Below are 24,751 nucleotides of genomic sequence, written 5' to 3' on the forward strand. Positions count from 1 at the left end.
AGAGGATAGGACACCCAACAAGACAAAGGCCCCCACCCCCCAGGGGTGCACTGTAGATATACGCCCTACAATCGCAACCATAGGAATCATCAGTCCGTCAAGATATAATGGAAGCTCAGCATGATATAATTGGGCTCAGCAATGAAGGAAAAGATTGACAATAAAGATGTCCTCTTGCTCGACAATGCCGAGTATCACAGTTTTATGGGTGAGAGGGTGTGCCTCCCCAAAAACCCGGTGTCTAAACAAAAGAAAACATTTGAAAGAATAATTAAGAATTGCAAAATGTCACAAGGAAATAGCAATTAAACAGGAGAATTGGGAAGGAAAAATTAAACTTAATAGGAAAAAGTATTCAGCACAATTAGCAAAGATGGCAGCAAGAGCATTAGGCTTCAAAAGGACAGAGGACACTGTCCCATGGAGCATCACACTCTACCATCCGCCAACCAAGCCCCCTCATGATGGCAACGGGCTGGAAAGGGAGGGGAGATGAGAAAGACGAGAGGGTGAAGAATACTGCCCAGTGTAACACCAGTGTTAATAGGTAGAGTGGGTGAATTGGAATCATTCACAGAGACATACTGGAGCCTGTCACTAAGGTAAGACTCTAGGTATTGGAGGGATTAACCTCTTACTCCGTAATGTTGTAATTTAAGAAAGTTAATGTGTTAACAGTGTAAAAAAGTCTTAATGTAGGTCAACAAATAAATAAACAAGGGTACTCATTTCTTCCAAGAGCTGCATATATAAAGTTAATCATACTAATCGGTGCATGATTGGTCCTTTTTTGGGCCTGAAACCATTATGGCAAGAACTAAGTAAATTTTGTTTTGCTAAATAGGATTAAGGCTGCTTGTAGATTAACTCTTTAAAATATTTTAGACAAAATCTGCAGAGTTGATATTGGTTTATAATTGTTGACTTCAGGGAGATTGACACTTTAACCCTCAAACCGCGCATATCATATATAAATGATATCAGTGACAAAACCGAAACCGCGCACATCATTTATATATGATTTCGTGTCTAGCGCTATAATTTAAATGCCCCGCCTGGGATAGGGGCAGCTATAGTACAGCCACGACCGATAGTTGCCAGATGCCACCTAGAAAAAAAATCCAGGAAAACATTCTTGGGTGTTACAGCGTCAGTATTGAGCAAGCCACCAAGGCTGGCGCACGCAACACGAGCTCACAGCACCGCTGTTCAGCTTGTGACCACAGCATCGCCTACAAATACCATAATATAAATGATACTGCTATTATTTAGCAGTGATAGTATTACTGAAGCCCCCTGACTGTGATAAAACTGACCAGGATTCTGATAATAGCAGGATTGTGGTGATATTTAGCGCTGTGCTCCATGGAGGGAGGAGTAAGGCTGTGGGAGGGAGGGTTGTGGCGTCTTCTGACTGTGTGTGGCCACCATTTATTGACTGCACTCACCATACCAGCTTAGTGGTTCGCCATGGTGAACACAAATGTAGATATTTATATATAACGTGTGTATAGTGTGAGATAACAGCGAGAGGAGTAGATTGGGAGCCGCCATTTTGGTGAGGGAGGAGCGTCGTCTGCACGACTTGGCATGGTGTTTACTGGTGGCCACTATGGTCTTTAGGCACCATACCAGCTTATTTGTTCAGGTATGGTGAATAAAACAGGTAGATACTTATATATAATGTGTGTATATAGCGTAATAACACCACAAACAATATTGTTGGATGACAAATATTAGTGTGTCTGGCCTTGAGGGCGGCCGCCGATCAGCTGACTGTGTGAGTAGCTACGTCTTATGGCCTTCACTCACCATACAAGCTTAGATGTACAGTTATGGTGAACAAAACATGTAAATACGTATATATAACGTCTGTGTATAGTGAATAAATACAAAAGAGTATTGTGGGAGGTGAATGAGGGTGAGTGAGGTGGTGTTGAGGGAGGGAGTGGCTCGCTGGTGTTTGGTGGTTCACTCCTCGTTGCTTTTTGACTCACAAGACCAACTTAGTAGTTCGTTATGATGTACAAAACATGCAAATACTTATATATAACCTGTGTATATAGTGTAACAACAGCAAAACTATTTGTTTATTGTTTTATGAACATAATAATTGAATCACTAATATGCACACCATAATTTTGAGTACAGCGATGGTTCACACATTTTATAATATAAATATACCACAATTCACTGTATGGAATAATATTACTGCAAAAAACTAAGAAAAAATCAGAGACATTGAAATAATAAAGTAATAATATATTTGTGGCAACTGCCGTCTGACAGCTCGGGCGGAGTAGACCTCGTCTGGCGAAGGCTCTGCCAACGCCCCTTTTTTGCCACACTTCCCTACCCTATTGCGGCTAAAATATGCCACCTACGATTTTTTTGTTATTTTTTCCGTGATCAGGGAACAAAAATGAACACTTCTATAAGACGAAAGAATTTTTTGGATTTATTTTTTTGTTGCGCCTGTGGGTGTGAATTCCATTTGGGCCCCTAGCGGTTTGAGGGTTAATGGACTAAGGTTACTCTTGCTTTTTTTCCCTTAGAATATCAGGAAAGGTTTGTTGTTCAAATGATTTGTTGTAGAGCAATGAAATGACTGGAGCTAAAAATCTAGAGTTTTCTTTGAAAATTAGGGTTGGTATGTGAACATATGGTATCTGTGCATGGGGTTCATTCATCCACTGCAAATTACCTGATGCTCATCACCACCCAATAAAAATCTGCTATCAGAACAATAAAACTGTCTTTAAACAACACAAAGTCTCTGTTTAAATCTCTGAACATGCTAAATATACACTCACTCTACACATTCTCTTGTGCTATTTACATGTACAAAACTTTGTTCCTAAATGCTAATCCTGATCTGAAACTCTCCCTTGATAGATGTAATAGAACCCACGCGCACCACAACATAAATAAATATATGTTTGATATAAATTGACAGTCATGCTAATATAATTGCCAGTATGGTTTATGTAATTCACAATCATCTTAATATAATTGCCAGTTTGGATAATATAATTGACAGGATTATACGAATCAGAATAATATTATTGCTAATCAAGCTAATATAATTTTGAAACAGGCTTTTTCACCCACAGGGTTATTGATCGATGGAACCGACTACCCACCAACGCCATAACTGCCAAAATGTGCTGAATTTCAAAATATACCAGGAAAAAATCAAGGAAAATGGGGGAGGGGAAGGGAACCTTCAACAAGCTGCAAGCTTCCCGTTTTTATTGAGGCCACTAGGGTTAGTGGCCCTCAGGTAAATCGGGTAAAATATTATTCCAAGACAATTACAGCATAACTGATAAAGTTAGGCTAGAGTAATAAAAATTTCTGGAAAATTTAGAGTGATGTAAATTTCTAGAGTAATATAAATTTAAATTTCATATTAACTTGACTGACAGTTATAAATGCCAATCTGCCTTCAATAAACTCTTTGGTGAAATATTTATAATCAAGAGTATTATTCATAAATATGTCTAAACAAAAAATATAAAATAGACATCAGTTTGCATATGAATCTGATGAGAAAATTCCTTGATTAACCTACATTTCCCTATCAATCAAATGGTCTCATCTTAAGTACGTCTCAGACTGTCTTCTTCACCAGCACCAATGCTAAATAATATTACAACAAAAATGTCCATAACTTAGCTACAGAGTATATTACATTTTAAATAAATTTTCACAGAGAACAAAAACAGAAAGCACATTATTATTTCCATAAATATGAAGAAAAACATTTAAAGCTTTGATTTATCTTTGCTAAACTAAAGAGATATTTCTATACTTATAAGCAATTTTGAATTTTCCTATAGTGTCAGCTTCTCTAGTTCTTGCTTGGTCATCTAACTTTCATAAAAGAACAATATAATAAAATATCTTTATCTTTACCTTTCATGGTGAAGTGTATTTCTCAAACAAAATTGAATTACCTTTGAAGAACATCCAACTGACATTGTGATAGCACACTGTTAGATTAAAGTTAAGTTAATATACCTATATGTGCCACATTATCATTCAACATTCTCTTAATTACCTTCCACACTTTAAGTGTTTAGCCTATTATCTGCATGTATCATTTTGTGCTTCTTCATATCACCAAGACGACTGAATCTCTTCCCACACTCTGGACACTCCAGAGGCTTGTCACCTGAATGCACTAACATGTGGCTTATTATTTTTCCACGTACTCTAAATTTTTTGCCACACTCGGCACATTGAAAAGGTCTCTCATTAGCATGCACCTTCCGGTGAATCTTCATACTTCCAAGACGACTGAATCTCTTCCCACACTCTGGACACTCCAGAGGCTTGTCACCTGAATGCACTAACATGTGCCTTATTATAGTTCCACGTACTCTAAATTTTTTGCCACACTCGGCACATTGAAAAGGTCTCTCATCCGCATGTACCATCCTGTGAGTCTTCATATGTCCATGCTGACTGAATCTCTTCCCACACTCTGGACACTCATGAGGTTTGTCACCTGAATGCACTAACATGTGAGTCGTCATACTTCGACGTAGACTGAATTTCTTCCCACACTCTGGACATTCATGAGGTTTGTCACCTGAATGCACTAACATGTGCCTTATTATTTTTCCACGTTCTCTAAATTTTTTGCCACACTCGGCACATTGAAAAGCTTTCTCATCCGCATGCACCATCATGTGACGCTTCATATTTCCACGCTCACTGAATCTCTTCCCACACTCTGGACACTCATGAGGTTTGTCACCTGAATGCACTAACATGTGAGTCGTCATACTTCGACGTAGACTGAATCTCTTCCCACACTCTGGACATTCATGAGGTTTGTCACCTGAATGCACTAACATGTGCCTTATTATTTTTCCACGTTCTCTAAATTTTTTGCCACACTCGGCACATTGAAAAGGTCTCTCATTAGCATGCACCTTCCGGTGAATCTTCATACTTCCAAGACGACTGAATCTCTTCCCACACTCTGGACATTCATGAGGTTTGTCGCCTGAATGCACTAACATGTGAGTCTTCATACTTCCAAGACGACTGAATCTCTTCCCACACTCTGGACATTCATGAGGTTTGTCGCCTGAATGCACTAACATGTGAGTCTTCATACTTCCAAGACGACTGAACTTCTTCCTACACTCTGGACATTCATGAGGCTTGTCACCTGAATGCACTAACATGTGCCTTGTTATAGTTCCACGTACTCTAAATTTTTTGCCACACTCAGCACATTGAAAAGGTCTCTCATCCGCATGTACCATCCTGTGAGTCTTCATATGTCCATGCTGACTGAATCTCTTCCCACACTCTGGACATTCATGAGGTTTATCATCTGAATGCACTAACATGTGAGTCTTCATATTTCCACGCAGACTGAATCTCTTCCCACACTCTGGACACTCATGAGGTTTATCACCTGAATGCACTAAAATGTGACGTTTCACATCTCCAGGACGGGTGAATACCTTTGGACACTGTGGACACTGGTGAGTCTTCATCTTCTTTATGACAGGTGCAGTTTGTGAGGAAGGTTTTCTCCCCCGGATGTTGGGAGAAGCGTCAAGGATTGAGTGTTGTTTCTTAGAGTTAGACTTGATGTGAGCACTTGGCGGTCAATGGTGGTGCTTCTTCTATATGATAGGTGCAGTTTGTGTCAAGGTTTTCCCTTAATGCTCGTGCTGGACATCACCGGCGGATGCTGCTAAAATGGTGGCGGTTGTTTACCCTCTCATCACCTAAGCGTTCCAATGTTTTTGTCTGGTTACACACATAATTTTTCCTACTTCTTATTTATGTTTATAACTGGTCATTTACAATTAACACTTGTATTTATATTCAAGTTTTTCAATCAAAGAATGTACTTGAAATTGTTTTTTTAAACATAAAGCCACACGATTATACTTTTTGAAGGAAATAGCTCTCCCATAGTGGATGCGCTACATGCGCATATTTATATATATGTCGTACCTAGTAGCCAGGACCTAGATTCAGGAAGCTCTGTGTATTTCTTCGTAAGTGGGTTTGCTACGAAGGTTCCTAAGTGCGCCCTAAGAAGATGCTTAGGTGCGATTCAATAAGGTCCACTTAAGAAGATATTTAGGTTTTGGGTCTTGTTCACTTACGTGCCGACAGAGGTCACTACTGTGTTTCGTTTGGCCAATCAGAGTGACTGTTACATTTCTAACCTGACCAATCACGCTAATGCAATATCAGCTGTGTTATGTAAACATTGTGGTTCCTCGTGGTATTGTTGTCAGAAAAATCATCTGTTGCAAACTCTACCTACTATCAAGAAGAAGAAATGATCTGTGCATCCAGTCATGTGCCTGAAACAATCAAACACTATCTCCTTCACTGGTTTCGACATTGTAGTGCCAGAGTAAATAAAACAAAAAAAATAGCGCACTTAAAATAACCTTTACCATCGTGTATATTACTAGGTGACATCTCGTTACATGAAAATTATCCAATAATCAAAGCACTGGCTAAATATCTCCAGTGACCAACAAAGTGGCCACATTTGACCTGTGCCACATTCATAGTTGGCGCAACCAACAGGCAAACACAGAAGACAAGTGTCTGGCCGCAGCACCAAGGATTAGCTGACGCCAGCACAAAACCACCCCGTCCTACAGTGCGGCGTCTCCCTCTAACACGCCTCTGTTTATTCACTTTATCTACAGTACAAGACATCAAACACTTTTGAAACCTAGTCATTCTCAACATTAACGCGTCTCCCAACATTTGTACTCGTGCAGTCATCGAGAGAATAGACACTTCACGCAAACTACACCTACTATCAAGAACCAAAACAAACATACTACATCCTCTTAGTATTCATAAATAAATAAGACAAAGAAAATATCTGGGATAAAAAGGAAAGCAAACTTGAGTGAAGAGGAGCTGACAGTTCTCGTTGATGAGGTTAAGAAGAGAGAACGCATAATTTTTGGGAAGCTATCAAGACAAGTCATTACCCAAGATAAACACTGTGCCTGGAGCCAAGTAGCTGTTGCTGTAAGTGGTGTTGGTCTCTGCTCAAGACAACAAGCCGATGTTCGCAAGAAATTTCAGGATCTTAAATCTTCAGTCAAGAAAAATAATCAGGCACTATGAAATTTATTTAAATCTTTCTAATTATAATCTCTAAAAATAGTTTAAGAAATTATAATATTTTGTAATAACAATTGTAAATAAGAACAATATTGAAACATTAAAATGTAACAATTATTCATATCATTAATTTTGCTATGACTTGCATAGTATATAGTGTAATTTAATAACCAATCTACCTCATATAGTCAACTTATGTTTGGTGTAAATATTTACATGTTTTTTGTATTAAAGAATGTTTATCAATTGCTAGGTTTAATTGTTGAGAGTTCAAAGTAGTGACAATATGAAAAAAACACCAGAATAAGAAACATTTTTATTGGCAAAAAGATTAATGGCAAAGATATAATTATTTTATCACATCCCTAATATATGTTTCACCTCAAATTGGTCTAAGGGCAACATATTGATGGCCTATATCATTGTTTTGTGTATATCATTTAAATAAAATTATATTAAATTTTTCCCTTACATGTAAGGTATATTAAACACTGTACTGTATTGAAAGCAACTTTATTTTATAATTAAAATAATTCAATTTTAAGGCTAATGCTGTGTATACACAACATTGGCTAACAAACACTGTTATTTTACAAACCAAAAATTTACCCAGCCATATTATGTACCACATTTCTTAGTGTCTATGAATAAATATTTATTGATATATTTTTCAAACAAATTTTTGGTCTTTTGTCAGATGCATATATTTCTCCTCAGGTATCTGACTTTCCATATAAAGTATAGCAGGATAATAATGTTTCCAAATCAGCAGGTACATGTTTGTAACAGTTTGTTTGTATATTTATGTTTCACTTACATATACAGTATGTGCTATTGAATTTAATAGGTAAAAATCGATAGGATAACTTACAAATAAATCTATGAATCCAATTATAAATGTTTTTGATTTCCGTTATTGATAAATTCTTGAGTTACTGTACTTGTATTTTTATACAAAAGTTCCATTATGTAGTGTTTTCAATTACATGTTTTACTTTGTTATATAAGTATGATTTGAAATAAAAATTTATGAGAAAAAATTCCTTACTACTTCCCTTCTTTGTGTGTGCCCATTTTCATGTGCTCCACCTTCAACATTTTCATTCATTATAAAGTCATCATCAATGATCTCTTCAAGAGGTATTCTTTGCTCAATGCAATAATTGTGCAACAACATACATGCAACTGAAATCTTTGCACATTTATCTGGTTCATATTGAAGACTACCACCAGACCTGTGGAGACACCTAAACCGAGATTTTAACACGCCAAAAGTTTTCTCGATTACCACTCTTGTTCTTGCATGGCTCCTGTTATACAGCTCTTCTGGAGGGTTTTCAGGGTTTGTGAAGGGTGTAAGTAAGTTGTGTTGCAAGGGATAGCCACTGTCACCTGCATAGATATTTAATTTATAAAATGTGCATACATCTTTAAAAATCACTCAATAATCCTAAACCCACACTGTCTTTCACACACTATTTGATTCTAGCATCTGAAGTGGTTGGTTACCTTCCTCTGTCATATGAATACCTCTTGCATTACATACATCATTCTCATTTAATGTTCAGAGGCATATAACTGACATGTCAAAACAACCAAAATGTAATCCACTTCCTTCCATATTTAACTTAATCATCCACTTGTAATCTCTGGTACACCCATGACACATGATGTATATAAACACCAGTTTAAACACATTTCTGCTGATTTCCATTCAAAATTCTCACTCTCATTCTCCATATCAGGGCTAAAACACACTTTCATTTCTTTAATATAAAATCAACATGAATAAATTTCTTTATACTATTCATAATACAATAAGCTGTTACCATTCAATATTAAACAACTTTTATTTATAGACTGTACAGTGTATTTGTTGTGACTCGATAAATAACAAATAGGCAACCTACTGTACTATAAATGAAGGTCATATATATAAAATGCATATCTTACCTAGCAAATAGGAAATGCCAAATTCTCCTGCTTCAAATCTGTCATGGAGTCTGCTGTTAGCCCATATGAAAGCATCATGAGTGCTTCCAGAGTATCTTGCACAGAAATCCATGATTACATTATCAGGATTTGACACAACTTGAATGTTCAAAGAATGATATTGTTTTCTATTTACATATATGTTTTCTTCAACTTTTGGAGCTTTAATGGGGACATGGGTACAATCGATTGCTCCAATTACATTGGGAAACCTACTGATATTATTAAATTTTAACTTAGTTTGTATAATTTCATTCATCTCTGTTGGCATTTTTATTTCTGCTAGTCCTTTTCTGTAGAGAGCTTCCGTCACTCCAGTTATTATTCTTGATACACTCGATTGACTGAGACCAGTTGAATCTCCAATAACACTTTGGAAACTTCCACTTGCATAAAATCTCAGAGCTACTAACAATGATGTATGGGCAGGAATGGCTTGACCTCTTCTAGTTATTCTTTCAATATCATCTTTAAGGTCTTCACAAAGTCTTAAGATCATATGACGTGGAAAACGATAGTACCTTAACAATTTTTTATCACTTACATCTAATGGATATAGACGATCTTTAAAGACTCTTTCTCTCCTTAAAGCTAGCTCATTACGTAAAGCAATAAGCAATAACATTTCAAATGTTTTTAACTGTTAAAATTGGTATTTTTTTGGATGCGTGTCCAGGAACACTATACAGTATTGGGTACCTAGGAAAAATAAAGCATATTGTAATACAGCCTGTAAGATGAAATATATATATACACACACATACTGTACATACATATTTGGGGGTGTACAGTGTGGTGCCCATGATTGTCTATTTATCCTGCCACCTTTCTTCCATCAGCCCCTTGTCCCTATTCAGTCCCCATCCCTCTCTTTTTTTTAACAGGCCATAATTAGAGGCCTAAGTATTCAATGACCAAAGTTTTTGTAGTTTATACCCTAACCTAACATCATTTGTTCAGGATGTTTTTCTTTTATGTCTCACCCACATTTAATTTCAAAATAAAACCAAACAAAATAAATTAAAACTGTATATGTATAGCTAAGGTACACCCTTACTGATTACTAGGTGAACAGGGGCATTTGGTGATAGTAAATGATCACATCAGGCAGGTCTCATCACCTTCTCTCATTTTTCATGTTCACCAGTGTTTATTTACTTAATAACTACTGGTATAATATCTTGCTATTATAAAACTAATTCTACTATCATCAAACACATATTTACTTCAAGCTTCAAGCAGAGAATGCATATATAACTAACACGAAGGACTACTCTTCACTAGATTCACCAGCTATAATATTTTGGTCATGTTCCAATATCATAAATCGATCCCAGTGTTATGAAGTAGAGAAAAAATGACTTATATCCAGTTTACGTAAAGCTACTGTGGTGTTTGTGTGTTACTGAGGAAGTCTTGGTTGTAGGGTTGATGTAAAGTCATGACTTGGTTACTGACTTTAATACTTAATATGATTACATGACTAGTAGCTACCAAGCTTGGCGGGCGTCCTGTACGCTCTCTTGTTTACCTCCAATCTCTCTCTGGCGTCCCAGCCGCCGCACATAGAAAACGGATGGTACCATTTTCTGTGAACATGACATCCCTCCTTTTCTTTAAAAAGAATGAATACAGGATGTCTACCATGCTTGTAGCACAAAGCAAAGTTATTGACACAAAGTAAGTTATTACCATATCAAGAGATACTGCATACATTTAACATTAATTAAGCACACAAAGAATTTAAACAACTTAATCTTTTCCACAAAGGATTTCAATGTTAAAAATACATATACAATGTTAAACAAACATGAAAGAAACTGTACTACAAAGTTACAAAATATTGAATGAGATATCTGCATTATTCAAACAATATTAAATTTAGTTTAGCACAATAAGTAAATACTTTTCATTACATAGGAACACAATTAATCATCAAATCGTGTAGGGCGTTTAACATGACGTTTAGGACGAGAGTCCTTAAATGCAATAACATCCCTTGATGAATTGTTTGTCGGGTTATAACTATTTTTTTCTTTTTCTTTTGCACGATTTTGCACTTCATCATTTTCTACACTAGTTGGAATCACTTTGAAATAAGCCATATTACGTGTTATACTATGATCTCTATTACTAGCTGTTACCATAGTTCCTTTTACACTAATCACTTTATATGGTTTTGTATCATACGGCATATCTAACTTTCCCTCTTTTTTCTTTTTAACGAGAACAGTGTCACCAACCTTTATGAACTGTTCCTTTGCACGTTGATCATGAGCAATTTTCATTTTGCCCTTGGCTAGTGCATCCTTCTGAGCGAGACGTTTATCCGTTACCTCGGCTGGCATGACGGGTAGTGCGATTCTCATAGGACGTCCAAATAAAAGTTCGCCAGGCGACTTGCCCAGTGTTCCATGTGGTGTTGCACGGTAGTTCCTGAGAAAAGCATACATAGCTTGTTTCCAGGATCGTCCTTCGGCATGAGCACAGCGTACCGCTTTCATGAGAGGTTGCATGAATCTCTCAACTTCTCCATTTGCTTGAGGATGTAGTGGCATCACACGGCGGTGTTTGAATCCAATATGCTCAGAAAAGTTGACGAAGTCTTGTCCATTGAATGGCGGTCCATTGTCTGTCTTGACAATTTCAGGAATGCCAAAGTTTGAAAAGATCTTGTCGAGTTTCGGGATGACAGCCTTTGCAGATGTGGAAGTGATGATTTCTACTTCTGGATAACGTGAGTGATCATCAATGACTACCATCAAGTACTCTCCAGTTGGTAGCGGTCCGCAGAAGTCCATCGATACTTCCGTCCATGGTGCAGCAGGTAGTGGTGAAGGTTGTAGAGGTGTTGGTCTTGAAGTATCCACTGCAGCTTGGCAAGGGACACAGGCATCATGCATATCCTTTGCTTGACGATCAGTGCCAGGAAACCACACCTTTTCTCGTAGCAGCTGTTTCGTCCTAACAAGACCTTGGTGTCCTTGATGTGCAAGCTTCAGAGCACGTTGCTGGAGAACAGCTGGAATCACGATACGAGTACCTCGCAGCACAGTGTCGCGTTGTTGCGTAACACTTAATTCTGTCTGGATGCGTTCAAGTGCTTTGAATGCATCTTGGTCAACTCCTGAGGGTGCGATGCGTGGAAACTTTTTCTTAGTCAATGCATCCACTGTTGCTTGCAGAGTTGGGTCCTCTAGGGTTGCAGTACGGATTTCATCAAGAGTAAGAGCCTTAGGGACTGCATCACAGGTTACAGAGTGTACATATTCCTCGGCAACTTGCTGATGCTTGGTGATGGTGAAACTGTTGGCAGGATGTCGACTGATGTAATCAGCGGGATTGCCTGCACCCGGCTTGTATTTCACCGTAAAGTTGTATGGTTGCAGACGAAGAGCCCATCTCTCAATGCGAGCTGGTGGTTTGGACTTTGGATTATTGAAGATGGTCTCCAACGGTTTGTGGTCAGTGACCATCGTGGTGAAGGGCGCACCAAGCAGATACACATTGAAGTGTTCACAGCCCCATACAAGAGCAAGAGCTTCCTTCTCTGTCTGACTGTATCGTTGCTCAACATCTGTGAGAGAACGGCTGGCGTAGGCAATTACTACTCTGGAATCTGGTTGACCAGGTTTGTGTTGGGCTAAAACAGCACCTAAACCAACAGGACTAGCATCCACCGTTAACTCAGTGTCCATTGATGGATCAAAGTATGCAGCAGTCGCATTCTCTACTAGTGCATCTTTCACAGCATCAAATGCATTTTGCTCGATATCGCTCCAGTACCATGATGCATTTTTCTTCAGGAGCTCACGTAGAGGCTTTGTAATGGTAGCAAAATCTGGAATGAAGCGAGAACAGTAGTTTGCCATTCCCAGAAAACTATGTACTTCAGTGGACGTTGAAGGAGGTGCAGCATTCTTGATATCTGCAACTTTCTTAGGATCTGGAGACAGACCTTTGTCACTAAGTACATGTCCAAAGAATTCAATTTTATGTTGATTGAACTCACACTTTGCTCGGCTTAACGTCAAATTCTTTTCTCGTAAGCGTTGCAATGTTGCACGAAGAGCTTTGTCGTGTTCAGCTTGGGTACGGCCATAAACAATGATGTCATCAGACATGTTGTCAGCATTAGGTATGTCTTGCAATACCTGGCTGATGATGTGCTGGAATACCTCGGCAGCACTGTTAATACCAAAACTCAGGCGCTTGTACCTATACAGACCTCGATGTGTCGTAAACGTTGTGATGAATCGACTCTCCTCATCAAGTTCAAGCTGATGATAGCCCTTGTTTAAATCTAACTTGCTGAATACAGTTGCACCATTCAAGCGGTAGATCATATCATCTACAGTGGGTGTAGGATGGCGTTCACGCATTATTGCCTTGTTGGGAACACGCATGTCCACACAAATGCGTATCTCATCTGGATTCTTCGGCTTTGGTGGAGTGACAATTGGGCTTACCCATGGTGTTGGGCCTGTAACTGGTTCAATGATATCTAGTTCCATCAGCCTATCCAGTTCGGCATCAACTTTCTTGCGAGTATGGAATGGTTGTCGGCGATGTGGTTGGGCAACTGGAATTACATCTGGGTTGATATGCAGATGTACTTTGCTATCAGTATAACAACCTATGGATTTAAATCGATCAGAGAATTCAGCAACAATACCATCAACATTGTTTGCAGATTCCACTGCTACAGCATTAGAAAGCTGAAGTAGCCCCAATTTGGTTGAAGTCTTGTAACTGAGTAAAGACTCCTTTGCATTCCTAACAACATGGAATGTAGTAATGAGCATTGCATTCTTTGACTTAATCTCTGCAGTGAAAGTTCCAATCACTGGCAAGGCTACCTTTGAAGCATAGGCAGTGGCTTTGCCATTATAGTTCTCAAGCTTTGGGAACTGTTTTTTAAATTTCTCATATTGGCACTCAGCAATGGTGTCAATGTTTGATCCAGTGTCAATGAGAACCTTGAGACAAATACCAGCAATGTATACACATGTCTCTGGGTTGTTTGGAAGATCATTCCATTCTGTGATTGCTTGTACTCCATAAGTATAATCACATTCACTGTCATCTGAGACTGGTTGTAATGAAATGTTGTCTTGTACAGTGTTAACATTCTTGATTTGAGGTGCAATATTTTGTTTACCACCTCGACCCCTATGACCTGATCCTCGTACAGTGCTTTTATTCATTGACTGTGGTTTCTTTAGTGCAGAACGACACATAGCACCAAAATGACCTAGTTTTCTACACTCATAGCACTTCTTACCTTGAGCAGGACAAACATTACCTTGGTGTGGGTAGTCTCCTCCACAATTGTAACATTTATTGTTGACACCCTCTGATGTGGGTCGTTGTGACTGCTTGAGCCTTGTTCCTTGACCCCAGTTGTGACGTGGTTCTCGGCTAAATTTACTGTTAGGTTTGCCATGATATCTTCTTTGATCACGGTGTCCTCCCTGAACCTTACGTACCTCATCACTGTTAGTAACAGTGGCAGAACCGTTGTTGGCACTGCACTCCATGACACGAGCATCACGTGCAGCATCTTCCATTCGACGAGCAATATCCAGTATCTTGGTAAGAGAACTTTCATCATCAACAAGTTCTAGAGCTCTTCGACGGAGACGTGTAGATGTGCATGTTTCAATTATTTGCTGTTTGATTTCTTTGTCAACATCAGCAAACTCACAATGGGCTGCTAAACCCTGCAGACGTGTGTGGTATTGATCCACAGTTTCATTAGAGAGTTGTTTTGCTCTCCTGAAATGCATAATTTCCATTGCAGTATTTTGCCTTGGTTTGAAATGCTCTGTTAGTTTGGCTTTGGCAGTGTCATAATCTTTGGCACCACCAGTGTCTTTCAGTGTGTCAAAGATGTCACAAACTCACCTGCATAATGAAGTAGAAAGGCACGCTTTCTTTCAGCACTTTTGATGTCAGAAACTATCAACAAATTTTCAAACCTTTTAAGCCATTTGACCCACCTCTGTGACAGGTTTGTCTGGTCACAGTCAGGATCAAATGCAGGAAACTGAGGTATATTTGCCATTTTTACTGAATAAATGTAACTTATCACTTAAATGTTCCTCAGAATATTAAACACTTACTGCACTGTATATGTTAGTCAAGAATTCACTGTAATTACTTTAATTTTGCAAAGCACACAAGCATTTTAATGCAAAAGTTCACAACAGTGCACAATATAGCAGCAACTGACTTCTTACCTAGCCCTTGTGTACATGTGTTGTTCCTACTCACAGCAGCAGCACAGCAGTTGGCACAGCAGTTGGTACAGCAGCAGTTGGTACAGCAGTTGGTACAGCAGTCGGTACAGCAGTCAGCTCAGCGTGATGAATTTTGTAGCACGAAGCGTCGTTTCGTAACCAAAACATCAGGTTTTGTACACATCAATGCGTCGTTTCGTACACAACGTCGGCAGATTCCTCAGTACACAGTTTCTTCAGCACAGCTTGGGTAGCACACAGCTTGGGTAGCACACAGCATCGGTTAGCACACAGCATCGTTTAGCACACAGCATTGGTTAGCACACAGCATCGGTTAGCATACAGCATCGGGTATGGCGCTCACAGCTTCTCTTCCTCCTCCAGGCAGCATGCTTCTCCCTTGTTTGAAACTGAACAAATACCTGCGTTCACAGTTCATCCTCGTCGCCAATGTGGTGTTTGTGTGTTACTGAGGAAGTCTTGGTTGTAGGGTTGATGTAAAGTCATGACTTGGTTACTGACTTTAATACTTAATATGATTACATGACTAGTAGCTACCAAGCTTGGCGGGCGTCCTGTACGCTCTCTTGTTTACCTCCAATCTCTCTCTGGCGTCCCAGCCGCCGCACATAGAAAACGGATGGTACCATTTTCTGTGAACATGACAGCTACGAGTGGTCGAAACCACACTTAAATCCCGAAATGAACTTACGAAGATTTTTCCACTTAGGGTAGTTAATTGAATACGGACGTAGCCGCCACGAAGGCGTTAAGACGGAAAACGCTCTTAGCTAAGAGGAAAAACCTTCGTAAGTACCTTCCTGAATCCGGCCCCAGAACTCACTTTTCAGCCTACAATGCAAGGCCCGATTTGCCTAATAAGCCAAGTTTTCATTAATTAATATATTTTCTCTAATTTTTTTCTTATGAAATGATAAAGCAACCCATTTCATTATGTAAGAGGTAAATTTTTTTTTATTAGAGTTAAAATTAACGTAGATATATGACTGAACCTAACCAACCCTACCTAACCTATCTTTATAGGTTAGGTTAGGTTAGGTAACCTAACCTAACCTATCTTTATAGGTTAGGTTAGGTTAGGTAGCCGAAAAAGTTAGGTTAGGTTAGGTTAGGTAGGTTAGGTAGTCAAAAAGCAATTAATTCATGAAAACTTGGCTTATTAGGCAAATCGGGCCTTGCATAGTAGGCTCAGAAGTGAGTTCTGGCTACTAGGTACAACATATATATATATATATATATATGAATGAAAACTCACACCCCAGAAGTGACTCGAACCCATACTCCCAGAAGCAACGCAACTGGTAACTACAGGGCGTCTTAATCCGCTTGACCATCACGGCCGTCAAAAGGAAGTGATAGCCGAGGCTATTTGAACCACTTCCCCGACGGCAACTCGGATGGTAATCTTGGGCATAGCATTTCACCAAATCACCTCATTCTTTGGGGCACACGTGAGGAACACAAATGCGAACAAGCCTGAATGGTCCCCAGGACTATATGCGAATGAAAACTCACACCCCAGAAGTGACTCGAACCCATACTCCCAGAAGCAACGCAACTGGTAACTACAGGGCGTCTTAATCCGCTTGACCATCACGGCCGTCAAAAGGAAGTGATAGCCGAGGCTATTTGAGCCACTTCCCCGACGGCAACTCGGATGGTAATCTTGGGCATAGCATTTCACCAAATCACCTCATTCTTTGGGGCACACGTGAGGAACACAAATGCGAACAAGCCTGAATGGTCCCCAGGACTATATGCGAATGAAAACTCACACCCCAGAAGTGACTCGAACCCATACTCCCAGAAGCAACGCAACTGGTAACTACAGGGCGTCTTAATCCGCTTGACCATCACGGCCGTCAAAAGGAAGTGATAGCCGAGGCTATTTGAGCCACTTCCCCGACGGCAACTCGGATGGTAATCTTGGGCATAGCATTTCACCAAATCACCTCATTCTTTGGGGCACACGTGAGGAACACAAATGCGAACAAGCCTGAATGGTCCCCAGGACTATATGCGAATGAAAACTCACACCCCAGAAGTGACTCGAACCCATACTCCCAGAAGCAACGCAACTGGTAACTACAGGGCGTCTTAATCCGCTTGACCATCACGGCCGTCAAAAGGAAGTGATAGCCGAGGCTATTTGAGCCACTTCCCCGACGGCAACTCGGATGGTAATCTTGGGCATAGCATTTCACCAAATCACCTCATTCTTTGGGGCACACGTGAGGAACACAAATGCGAACAAGGCTGAATGGTCCCCAGGACTATATGCGAATGAAAACTCACACCCCAGAAGTGACTCGAACCCATACTCCCAGAAGCAACGCAACTGGTAACTACAGGGCGTCTTAATCCGCTTGACCATCACGGCCGTCAAAAGGAAGTGATAGCCGAGGCTATTTGAGCCACTTCCCCGACGGCAACTCGGATGGTAATCTTGGGCATAGCATTTCACCAAATCACCTCATTCTTTGGGGAACACGTGAGGAACACAAATGCGAACAAGCCTGAATGGTCCCCAGGACTATATGCGAATGAAAACTCACACCCCAGAAGTGACTCGAACCCATACTCCCAGAAGCAACGCAACTGGTAACTACAGGGCGTCTTAATCCGCTTGACCATCACGGCCGTCAAAAGGAAGTGATAGCCGAGGCTATTTGAGCCACTTACGTGTGCCCCAAAGAATGAGGTGATTTGGTGAAATGCTATGCCCAAGATTACCATCCGAGTTGCCGTCGGGGAAGTGGCTCAAATAGCCTCGGCTATCACTTCCTTTTGACGGCCGTGATGGTCAAGCGGATTAAGACGCCCTGTAGTTACCAGTTGCGTTGCTTCTGGGAGTATGGGTTCGAGTCACTTCTGGGGTGTGAGTTTTCATTCGCATATAGTCCTGGGGACCATTCAGGCTTGTTCGCATTTGTGTTCCTCACGTGTGCCCCAAAGAATGAGGTGATTTGGTGAAATGCTATGCCCAAGATTACCATCCGAGTTGCCGTCGGGGAAGTGGCTCAAATAGCCTCGGCTATCACTTCCTTTTGACGGCCGTGATGGTCAAGCGGATTAAGACGCCCTGTAGTTACCAGTTGCGTTGCTTCTGGGAGTATGGGTTCGAGTCACTTCTGGGGTGTGAGTTTTCATTCGCATATAGTCCTGGGGACCATTCAGGCTTGTTCGCATATATATATATATATATATATATATATATATATATATATATATATATATATATATATATATATATATATATATATATATATATATATGTCGTACCTAGTAGCCAGAACGCACTTCTCAGCCTACTATGGAAGGCCAAATTTGCCTAATAAGCCAAGTTTTCATGAATTATTTGTTTTTCGACTACCTAACCTACCTAACCTGATCTAACCTAACTTTTCCGGCAACCTAACCAAACCTAACCTATAAAGATAGGTTAGGTTAGGTTAGGTAGGGTTGGTTAGGTTCAGTCATATATCTACGTTAATTTTAACTCCAATAAAAAAACATTGACCTCATACATAATGAAATGGGTAGCTTTATCCTTTCATAAGAAAAAAAATTAGAGAAAATATATTAATTCAAGAAAACTTGGCTTATTAGGCAAATCGGGCCTTGCATTGTAGGCTGACAAGTGAGTTCTGGCTACTATGTACGATATATATATATATATATATATATATATATATATATATATATATATATATATATATATATATATATATATATATATATATATATATATATATATATATATATATATATATATATATGTCGTACCTAATAGCCAGAACGCACTTCTCAGCCTACTATTCAAGGCCCGATTTGCCTAATTAGCCAAGTTTTCATGAATTAATGTTTTTTCGTCTACCTAACCTACCTAACCTAACCTAACCTAGCTTTTTTTGGCTACCTAACCTAACCTTACCTATAAATATAGGTTAGGTTAGGTTAGGTAGGGATGGTTAGGTTCGGTCATATATCTACTTTAATTTTAACTCCATTAAAAAAAAATTGACCTCATACATAGAGAAAAGGGTTGCTTTATCATTTCATAAGAAAAAAATTATAGTAAATATATTAATTCAGGAAAACTAGGCTTATTAGGCAAATCGGGCCTTGAATAGTAGGCTGAGAAGTGAGTTCTGGCTACTAGGTACGACATATATATATATATATATATATATATATATATATATATATATATATATATATATATATATATATATATATATATATATATGTCGTACCTAGTAGCCAGAACGCACTTCTCGGCCTACTATGCAAGGCCCGATTTGCCTAATAAGCCAAGTTTTCCTGAATTATTATATTTTCTCAATTTTTTTTCTTATGAGATGATAAAGCTACCCATTTCATTATGTATGAGGTCAATATTTTTTTATTGGAGTTAAAATTAACGTAGATATATGACCAAACCTAACCAACCCTACCTAACCTAACCTAACCTATCTTTTTAGGTTAGGTTAGGTTAGGTAGCCGAAAAAGTTAGGTTAGGTTTGGTTAGGTAGGTTAGGTAGTCGAAAAACAATTAATTCATGAAAACTTGGCTTACTAGGCAAATCGGGCCTTGCATAGTAGGCAGAGAAGTGCGTTCTGGCTATTAGGTACGACATATATATATATATATATATATATATATATATATATATATATATATATATATATATATGTCGTACCTAGTAGCCAGAACGCACTTTTCAGCCTACTATGCAAGGCCCGATTTGCCTAATAAGCCAAGTTTTCCTGAATTAATATATTTTCTAAATTTTTTTTCTTATGAAATGATAAAGCTACTCATTTCATTATGTATGAGGTAAAAAAAAAATTATTGGAGTTAAAATTAACGTAGATATATGACCAAACCTAACCAACCCTACCTAACCTAACCTAACCTATCTTTATAGGATAGGTTAGGTTAGGTAGCCGAAAAAGTTAGGTTAGGTTAGGTTAGGTAGGTTAGGTCGTCGAAAAACAATTAGTTCATGAAAACTTGGCTTATTAGGCAAATCGGGCCTTGCATAGTAGGCTGAGAAGTGCGTTCTGGCTACTAGGTACGACATATATATATATATATATATATATATATATATATATATATATATATATATATGTCGTACCTAGTAGCCAGAACGCACTTTTCAGCCTACTATGCAAGGCCCGATTTGCCTAATAAGCCAAGTTTTCATGAATTAATGTTTTTTCGTCTGCCTAACCTACCTAACCTAGCTTTTTTTGGCTACCTAACCTAACCTTACCTATATATATAGGTTAGGTTAGGTTAGGTAGGGTTGGTTAGGTTCGGTCATATATCTACGTTAATTTTAACTCCAATAAAAAAAATTGACCTCATACATAGTGAAAAGGGTAGCTTTATCATTTCATAAGAAAAAAATTATAGTAAATATATTAATTCAGGAAAACTTGGCTTATTAGGCAAATCGGGCCTTGCATAGTAGGCTGAGAAGTGAGTTCTGGCTACTAGGTACGACATATATATATATATATATATATATATATATATATATATATATATATATATATACATATATATATATATATATATATATATATATATATATATATATATATATATATATATATATATATATATGTCGTACCTAGTAGCCAGAACTCACTTCTCAGCCTACTATTCAAGGCCCGATTTGCCTAATAAGCCAAGTTTTCCTGAATTAATATATTTACTATAAGTTTTTTCTTATGAAATGATAAAGCAACCCTTTTCTCTATGTATGAGGTAAATTTTCTTTTATTGGAGTTAAAATTAACGTAGATATATGACTGAACCTAACCAACCCTACCTAACCTAACCTAACCTATCTTTATAGGTAAGGTTAGGTTAGGTAGCCAAAAAAAGCTAGGTTAGGTTAGGTTAGGTAGGTTAGGTAGACGAAAAAACATTAATTCATGAAAACTTGGCTTATTAGGCAAATCGGGCCTTGAATAGTAGGCTGAGAAGTGCGTTCTGGCTATTAGGTACGACATATATATATATATATATATATATATATATACATATGTCTATATATATATATATATATATATATATATATATATATATATATATATATATATATATATATATATATATATATATATATATATATAATAAAATAAAATAAAATAAAATAAAATGTTTATTTAGGTAAGGTACATACATACAATAAATTTTTACAAAGATTGGTTGACTTATAGGTAGAGCTAGTACATACAATGCCTAAAGCCACTATTACGCAAAGCGTTTAAGGCATGATAAATTTAAATGACAAGCTTAATACTAATTGATCATAATGAGTAGAATGAAAACAAGAAATGAAAACATAGATGAAAAAGCAGCACAAATACAATTATGTCGACAAACAGCGCTCTTTAAAAAAAAAACAGATATTGGTTGACAATAGAAGGGTATGGTAGGTTACAGGGAATTTATTAGGTATAGCTTCGTTTTTAACTTAAACTGGTTGAGAGAGGTACAGTCTTTAACATAGTTGGGAAGGTCATTCCACATTCTGGGCCCCTTGATTTGTAGAGCATTTCTAGTTTGATTAAGTCGTACTCTGGGAATATCAAAACTGTATTTATTTGCTTAGTCTTGTTTATATTTTTGTTTTGTATTTCTATATCTCTTGTTTTGTATAGTCCATGTTTATATGTTTTTTCTTTAATCTCATTTATTACCTAGGTTGCCTAGCCTAGCCATACTCCCTTACTCCATTGTAACCCTGTAAGCCCCTTGTAAGCTACTTTTTTTTTTTTTTTTTTTTTTTTTTGTTATTCATTTTGTGTTTGTTTTGTACAGTATTGTGTACATATTTTTCCCAATTTTATAGCTTATTTCTTCCTTGTAATTTGCCTTTCTTTCCTTGTTTTTCCTGCAATCAGCTTTTTTTATGCAGACAAGTATAGACCCAGAACTTAACCTCTTATCCACTATCTATGACAATAATCACTTTAATGATCTAAATTGCAGATATTTTGCAGCACATGATGTAAACAATGTATAACTCATAATCACAATATCTCTGTAATCAATTTGAACGTTAGATCCCTAGGTAAACACTTCGATGATGTTAGTGCCTTGATTGAAACTATTGACAACAAATTCTCTTTTATTATACTTACTGAAACATGGTTGAAAGAGGATACTACTCAACTCTTTAACATGCCTAACTACTCAGCTATTCACAACTGTTGTCAACTTCAGAGAGGTGGTGGCACTGCTCTTTACTACCACCAAGAACTAACATGCTTAAAAGAAATTAGAACTAGAGACTGCTATGGGGAGTATATCTTCGCCAGCTTCAGAGTCAAGGGTGCCGAGTCTGTCCTGTCTGTGGATGCAGTTTATAGAATTCCTAACACTGATGTGTCCGAATTCAACTCAAACCTTAGAAAACTAATACTTGATAACAGACTGAACAAAAACCACCTAATTATCGCAGGGGACTTTAATATTGACCTCTGCGAGGCAGAACACCCTACTGCTGTTAGCTTCCTCAACTGTATGAATTCCTGCTTCCTCATACCCTTAATCACTAGACCTACTAGAATCACTGATAGCACTGCCACGACTCTAGATCACATCTGAACAAACATAACCTCTCCGCTTACTTCAGGTGTAATCACCGATAGCACTACAGACCATTACCCCACATTTCTCTTAACTAACATTAGCAAACCACCTCTTGAGTCAAGAGAGATACGTTTTAGACTGCACAATGAAACTGCTATAGACAATTTTATAACTGCTGCTGATAATGTCAACTGGGAGTCTGAGTTAGGTAACATAGAGGACATCAACCTAGCAGTGCAATCTTTTCTTCAAAAAACTCTTAGCCTTTATAATACCCACTGTCCTATGCTTACAAAACAAGTCACAACCAAAAGACTTAACAATCCCTGGCTTACAAAGGGAATACTTAAATCTATTAATAAAAAACATGACCTTGAGAAGAAGTATAGGTTAGGAATTGTCTCCAAAGAATTCTCAAAGAATTACTCATTATTGCTATCTAAGATAATTAGACGAGCCAAAACTAAATACTACGAAGATAAATTTACCCAAATAAAGAGCAACATTAAACAAACTTGGAGCACAATTTCACAAATATTGGGATCAAAGAAGTCTTTAAATAACAAACCGACTCTCCTGTCTAATAACGATGGTCAGCTTTCAGCCTCTGATTCTGCTATTGAGTTCAATAGGTTCTTCTCTTCCATTGGTTCATCCATTGCAAATGATATTCCATCTTCCAGTACTGACATTAAGGACTATCTTACAGTTAACTATCCACAGTCTCTGTACCTAAAGCCTATTAATTCCACTGACGTCAATGAGATAATCCTTTTCCTTAAAACCAAGTCTGGTGCCCTTGAGGAGATACCAACTTTAATTTACAAAAAAGCCTCCAGATCTTTAGCCCCTGCTATTGCTTTGCTCTTCAACAAGTCACTTGAACTCCAAACCTTTCCAGATATTCTAAAAAAAGCGAGAGTAACGCCTGTCCACAAATGTGGTGATCTCACAGATGTTAACAACTACAGACCTATATCAATCCTGCCAAACTTGTCAACAAATTTTGAAAAACTACTCATATCTAGTTTTTGAAATTTTGTTGAAAAACTACTCATATCTAGTTTTCTCATATCTCATATTGCAGCTTTACTCATATCTAGCCAAAGTCAATATACTTAGCCCTTGCCAATATGGCTTCAGACCCAAAAAAACACTAACGATGCACTTATTAGTATGCTTAACTCGATTCATACAGCTCTTGATAAAAATGAGTTCCCTGTTGGGTTATTTGTGGACCTGAGTAAAGCTTTTGATACTGTCAACCACCAAAACCTTCTTCTTAAATTACATCATTATGGAGTCAGAGGACACTCCCTACAATACCTCAAATCCTACCTTACTGACATGCTCCAATATGTTTCTGTGAATAATACAATTTCTCCCACCCTACCCATCAACATTGGTGTTCCTCAGGGCAGCATACATGGCCCTCTCCTCTTTCTCATCTACATTAATGACCTTCCAAATGCCTCCCAACACCTCAAACCAATTCTATTTGCTGACGACACAACCTTCATTTACTCCAGTCCTGACCCCCTTGCTCTAAATGCCACAGTAAATACTGAGCTAAATAAAGTCCATCTTTGGCTAACTGCCAACAAACTCACCCTTAACATTGACAAAACTTTCTATATTCTGTTTGGCAATAAATCCTCTAATCAAATAAATCTCAAAATAAACAATACCCAAATTTGTAACAAATTAGATGGCAAATTCCTGGGCATTCTCATTGACCACAAGC

At 38.1% G+C, this 24,751-nt stretch overlaps 1 protein-coding gene and 1 long non-coding RNA gene across 2 annotated transcripts; one reads left to right on the forward strand and one right to left on the reverse strand.

Moving 5' to 3' along the window:
• The first annotated feature begins 859 nt into the window (after positions 1 to 859).
• LOC138353357 (uncharacterized) lies at positions 860 to 7,251 on the forward strand. Its single transcript, XR_011223136.1, has 2 exons — positions 860 to 3,283; positions 5,474 to 7,251. It is a non-coding gene; the product is annotated as an uncharacterized lncRNA (long non-coding RNA).
• A 54-nt stretch (positions 7,252 to 7,305) lies between these two features.
• Positions 7,306 to 10,442, reverse strand: LOC138353356 (putative nuclease HARBI1). The gene is made up of 2 exons (XM_069306353.1): positions 9,088 to 10,442; positions 7,306 to 8,526 (listed from the first exon to the last, which is right to left on the reverse strand). Exons 1-2 carry the CDS (start codon positions 9,749 to 9,751, stop codon positions 8,162 to 8,164), a joined length of 1,029 nt encoding a protein of 342 aa, XP_069162454.1. The 5' UTR covers positions 9,752 to 10,442; the 3' UTR covers positions 7,306 to 8,161.
• Between the last annotated feature and the right edge of the window lie 14,309 nt (positions 10,443 to 24,751).

This window comes from Procambarus clarkii, chromosome 57 (assembly GCF_040958095.1).
Source record: "Procambarus clarkii isolate CNS0578487 chromosome 57, FALCON_Pclarkii_2.0, whole genome shotgun sequence".
In the NCBI taxonomy this organism is placed as follows: Eukaryota; Metazoa; Arthropoda; class Malacostraca; order Decapoda; family Cambaridae; genus Procambarus; species Procambarus clarkii.